Source organism: Myotis davidii, unplaced genomic scaffold (assembly GCF_000327345.1).
Source record: "Myotis davidii unplaced genomic scaffold, ASM32734v1 scaffold14, whole genome shotgun sequence".
NCBI lineage: Eukaryota > Metazoa > Chordata > Mammalia > Chiroptera > Vespertilionidae > Myotis > Myotis davidii.
The window spans coordinates 283,027-288,406 of record NW_006287372.1 but is presented as its reverse complement, the minus strand read 5'-3'; the positions used below and the strand labels follow the sequence as shown (position 1 = coordinate 288,406).

At 40.1% G+C, this 5,380-nt stretch overlaps 1 protein-coding gene across 2 annotated transcripts in view; it reads left to right on the top strand.

Moving 5' to 3' along the window:
- Window positions 1-5,075, top strand: part of ZFAND1 (zinc finger, AN1-type domain 1) — a 15,763-nt gene extending 10,688 nt beyond the window's left edge. For both annotated transcript variants that reach the window (XM_006759128.2, XM_006759129.2), the window contains 2 exons: window positions 4,491-4,646; window positions 4,743-5,075. In XM_006759128.2, coding sequence (XP_006759191.1) covers window positions 4,491-4,646; window positions 4,743-4,913 — 327 coding nt within the window. In that variant the 3' untranslated portion in view covers window positions 4,914-5,075. The remainder of the gene's footprint in view (window positions 1-4,490; window positions 4,647-4,742) is intronic.
- Window positions 5,076-5,380: the final 305 nt, after the last annotated feature.

Sequence of the window (5,380 nt, the reverse complement as noted above, 5' to 3'; positions counted from 1 at the left end):
TGTGAAGGGTACATATAATATGCTGTAGTATTTTATAGTTTTTTTTACATGTATGAGATTATTTCAAATTAAAATATTAAAAATTAAAAAAATTAATTGAAATGTATCTGCATTACATGAAAAATATCCTAATTGCTTCTACCAAATTTATTAAATTGTGCTAAAATTTACAAGGGTTCAATTAAAAATATCTTAATTCTAAATGATATAATAGAAAATATATAATAGTGCAGTTATAAGCACTTATCCGAAAATACAAATTTAAAGAAGTGAATTTAAAGAAGGGATTGGCCAAAGAAAATATATGCACAACCCATGGACACAGACAACAGTATGGTGATGGCCAGAGAGAAGTGGGGGGCAAGAGCTGGGTAGAGGGGACAGAAGGGGGGGAAATAAGGACATCCTATATAATAATAATAAAAGGCTAATATGCACATTGACTGAACGGGAGAATGACCGGTTGCCATGATGTGCACTGGCCACCGGGGGGCAGACGCTCAATGCAGGAGCTGCCCCCTGGTGGTCAGTGCACTTCCATATGGGGAGTGCCACTCAGCCAGAAGCTGGCTCATGGCTGGCCAGCGCAGTGGTGGTGGCAGGAGCCTCTCCCACCTCCGTGGCAGCACTAAGAATGTCCAACTAACAGTTTAGACCTGATCCCTTGGGGGCCTAAGCCTTTAGTCGGACATCCCCCAAGGGCTCCCTGGCTGCCAGAAGGATATCTGACTGCAAGCTTAGGCCTGATCCCAGGGGAGTGGGCCTAAGTCGACAGGTGGACATCCCCCAAGGGGTCCTGGACTGTGAATGGGCGCAGGCTGGGTTGAGGGACCCCTCCCCGTCGAGTGCACAAATTTTTGTGCACCGGACCACTAGTATTATAGATTGTTTCACTAGTTTTCTTTTGGTTAAGATTTAACTATTATGTCTTTTTTCATCATATTATGTTCAACTTTTCTGTGTTGTTTTGTTTTAGGGTGTCTCTTGTAAGCAGCATATAGCTGGACTTTGTTTTTTTAATCCAGTTTGATAGTATTCCTCTTTTATAGGTGAGTTGAATCCATTTATATATATTGTGATCACTGATACATTTGAATGTATTTCTTCCATCTTATGATTTTTGCTTATCAACCTTATTTCTCTTTCCTGTCTTCTTTTGTATTGATTGGATTTTCTATGTTTTCTTGTATTCTACTCTTTTAGAAACCATTGATTGTATTCTTCTTTTAGTGATTATCCTTAGTGTTTTTCTTTTTAAAAATCTTTCTTTAATGTTTTTAAATTTGCAAAGGTAGTACACACTTTTAGCAAGAGTAACTATTAAGAAATGTGTAAAGGAAAAAATCAAACTTCTTTAGGATTCATACTGGATTTGCATTACATGTTATTTACCAGTTTTGAGAGAAAGAATGTTTTTATTATGTGGCCTTCCTATCCAGGAGCCTATGTGTCCTTCCAGTTATTCAGATCATATTTCTCTTGTCTTCATTTAAGTCTGATTCCTTATTTATTTTCATTTCCAATTATTTTTGGGGTTTATTTCTGTTGTGAACAAAATATTTGTGTCCACCTCTATTTTCAGGTACTTACTGCTAATATAGAGAAAATAGTCTTGATTTCTGTATATTCATCTGATTCAGCCACATCATCAAACTCTTATGATTAATTTTACAAGTTTCTTTTTTACCATTAGTGCCTTTGATTTCCTAGATATGCAGTCACACCCCATTAGCAGGATAGCTTTTATTTTATAACTAGAGGCCCGGTACACGAATTCATGCACTGGTGGGGTCCCTTGGCCTGGCCAGCGATCGGGGCCATTGGGGCCATCTCGCCCAGTCTCGATCTGGCCGGCTGGCTCGGGGGAGGGACTGTGGGAGGTTGGCTGTGGGGGCAGCTCCTGCGTTGAGCGTCTGTCCCCTGGTGGTCAGTGTGCGTCACAGTGACCTGTGGTAATGGTTGCTTAGGCTTTATATATAGAGAGATAATTATATTAGTTATTTCATTTTCTTATTCTACATTATCTAGAACAGCAGCTTTCAACCTGTGGGTCGCGACCCCTTTGGCGGTCGAACGACCCTTTCACAGGGTCGCCTAAGACCATCCTGCATATCAGATATTTACATTACGCTTCATAACAGTAGCAACATTACAGTTATGAAGTAGCAACGAAAATAATTTTATGGTTGGGTCACAACATGAGGAACTGTATTTAAAGGGCCAGAAGGTTGAGAACCACTGATCTAGAATCTCCAATATAATGTATTATAGTAATGGTGATAACAGGCTTGTGTTTATATTTTTATTTTTTATGTATAAAAGTAAAAACCAATTTTCCTCTTTAAAGTTACTTGGTATTACATCCTCTCAAATAGCACAAGGAGCTTGACATGCCTACCCACTCGAATGTCCCATCCATCACCTTTGTTCACACATAAAGATTATTGTCATCAATACCTATGTAAATCTACAAATTTTTTTTAGTTTCTTCTTTCCTTAGGACTTACATTTATTTTTCCGAATCCCATTCTTTAGTGATTCATTCAGAGTCTGTGCAGGTAAACTCTTTTAGTCTTTCTTGTCTGAGAGTGCCCTATTTTACTTTCGCTCGAGCTGCTTGTCTATTAGACTCTCACTTCCTTGGATCTACGTACAGTGGCCTCTGATCTGTTATAGGGGAAATATCTGCTGTCTCTTGATTTTCATTGCTATATGGGTAACTGGTTTTTTTAGTGGCTTTTAAGACTTTACCTGTGGTATTTTTCAATTTCAGTGCAATGTTTCTGGGCATGGATTTATTTTAATTGCCTATCTTGGCCCTTGAGATACTTTTAAAATTTTAACTTATGTCTTCACTTTTAGACGATTATGTCATTTTTCTCTGACTATTGCTCTTCCATCATTACTTCTCTTCTGAAACTCTTGTTAGTTTCAGACCTATTTGGGGACATAGAGTTTCTATCTTGCTGTCTCCTTGTGCTGCATTCTAGATGACTTACTCAACTCCATCTCCCTATCAAGTAAGCCTTTGTATGGAAGGTTAGAGAAATTTTATCCTGTTTGAACTTTTAATTTCTGAAACTGGTTTTGTTTATGTTTATATTTCTTATTAGCTATTTATAGCTTCTTATTTTATTTCTGCCTGTTTTGGTTTCACAACTTCTTGTTCCTTTTTTATGGGTATTATCCCTTAATTTGTCTCTTTTTCAAATGTCTTTTTCACACTTAGTTATTTTTATCCTTGGTTTGCTATGAAATTTCAGTTTACAGATTGTGCATGTTGGTCTTGAATAGGAACTCCCTTCTGGTCCCTCTCTCTGCCCACTCACCTTTCTGCATTTCTGTTCCATTTGTGATCTTCAAGCATATTTATCTTTTTTTTAGGTGAGTCTATATTTTTTTAATATTCTCTTTTCATATTTATCCTCTGATTACTTTGATTTTATAGAGTTGGCCCAGAGTTTGAACTTCCAATGATTTCTTATTTTTTCTTTTAATTCTTGTTATCTGTAATAACACCCTCCACTGGTCTTCAACAAATCTAAGTTCTTTGGTGCTGGGAATGGTCTTGAATCTAATGTTTCCTAAAATAATTGTAATCTTCCCTCTATGACTTAGAGATGCTCCTCTTATGCCAGCAATTTCATTGTGAGAGGAATTGGTCTGTAAAGCCAACTCCTTTTAAGGCAATTTTTAAGAATCAAGGAACACCTTTGCTTTTACTCTTTTTCCCCTCTGCATTTATTAACTTGGCATGAAAATACAGTATGAGGAAACATATAGGGTACAGAATCCTGGAGGGACCATCCAAAACTTCTATGAAACTTGTCTATTTTTTCTTTTTTTCTAGCTTCTTTATTCTCAAAAGCCCTGCTATCTCTAAAACATTGTCTTTCATGTAGGAAGATGTGTTTCATGTTTCAGGGATCTTTCATTTGCAAAGGACAGAAACTTGATACCAACTAGCTTAATGAAAAAGTTTTCCCCTCCTGTGATGGGAGTGGCGTTGATCTGGTCACCGGGTTGACTGAGTTCCAGGGCCCAGATGCATTAGAAAGAGCCCATTGTGTCCTGACTTCCCTCTGTGTTGGGCCCATTCTTTCCCATCCCACGGGACTTTTTCCACCTTGGTTCAGGAATGGCTGAGGGACCTGGGCGATAGCTGTAGGCAAGTCCAGGTCTAATTCAATAAGCCCTAAAATCTCAGGAGAAAGAGAGCTGCCCTTTCCACCCCAGCATTTGAATGTAAAATCCCGGGAAAGACCTTAGCTGTCTTACCTGAGGTCACATAACCCGTCTTTGCACAGGTCACCCTGGCCAGGCCCTCTACCCATGCATTCAGGTGGCTGCTGGGCGACTCTGACTGCTACTCCCACCACCAGCTTTACCATCAGAGGGCAGTCCCTCGCTGACCAGGAGAAGAGTGGAAGTGACAAAAACAGATGTCTCATTCGTGTATGTAATCTGTTGTAACTGTTTTTTTCCTACAGACGGAAAGAGTCTACTTGCAGGTTTTCTTACCCCAGGGGAGCAAAGAGAAGAGCAAACCCATGTTCTTCTGCCAGCGCTGGAGCGTTGGGAAGGTCATCGACTTTGCAGCTTCGTCAGCCGGTCTCAGAAACGACAACAACAAGTCCACAGCCAAGGTACCGGCGGGTCGTAACAGCTCTGCCGAGGGGCTTAGGCTGTGCCACACACGCATGTTTGTTACACTACCTTGTGCCTCGTTTCTCTCTCAACAGAAGTTAAGGCTCTGTCACATGACTTCTGGAGAAGCGTTGCCCTTGGACCACACGCTGGAAGCCTGGATGGCCAGGGAAGACTGTCCCTTATACAACGGCGGGAATGTTGTCTTGGAGTATCTTAGTGAGGAAGAACAGTTTTTAAAGAATGTCGACTCTTACTTGGAATAGTCGTTCAAGGATCCAATCAGGAAACATGAGGAAAAGTCTCTGTGAAGTCAGTTTCTTTACTACAAATACTATCAGTACTTTTTTAAGTTGCTCTTACATTTTTTTATTATGTCGTAATGTCCATGATCAGTTTTCTATAAATTGGATTTAAATTTTTTGTTTCAAAGTTTAACTATGAATTGACAGTTATTAGCACGTTACCGTGTTTAGTTAGCTTTTGTTAGGTGTGTTGCTCGTGGGGCTGTGAGCTGTTGTTTGACTGCGATGCTCCCCGTCACCTTGACACACTGAGTGCTTCGATGTCCCTTTTGGGATGTTGCCGTTCTGTGGCAGAGGAAGAAAGATGCTCTGAGGATACATGTATCTCTCTTGCTTTGAGCAGGTAACATGCAAGCGTAGCACTATGGTGCCGGGAGTGGAGCTGTCCGTGTGCCTGCACCATGGCGTATGCACTGATGTGTGTACGT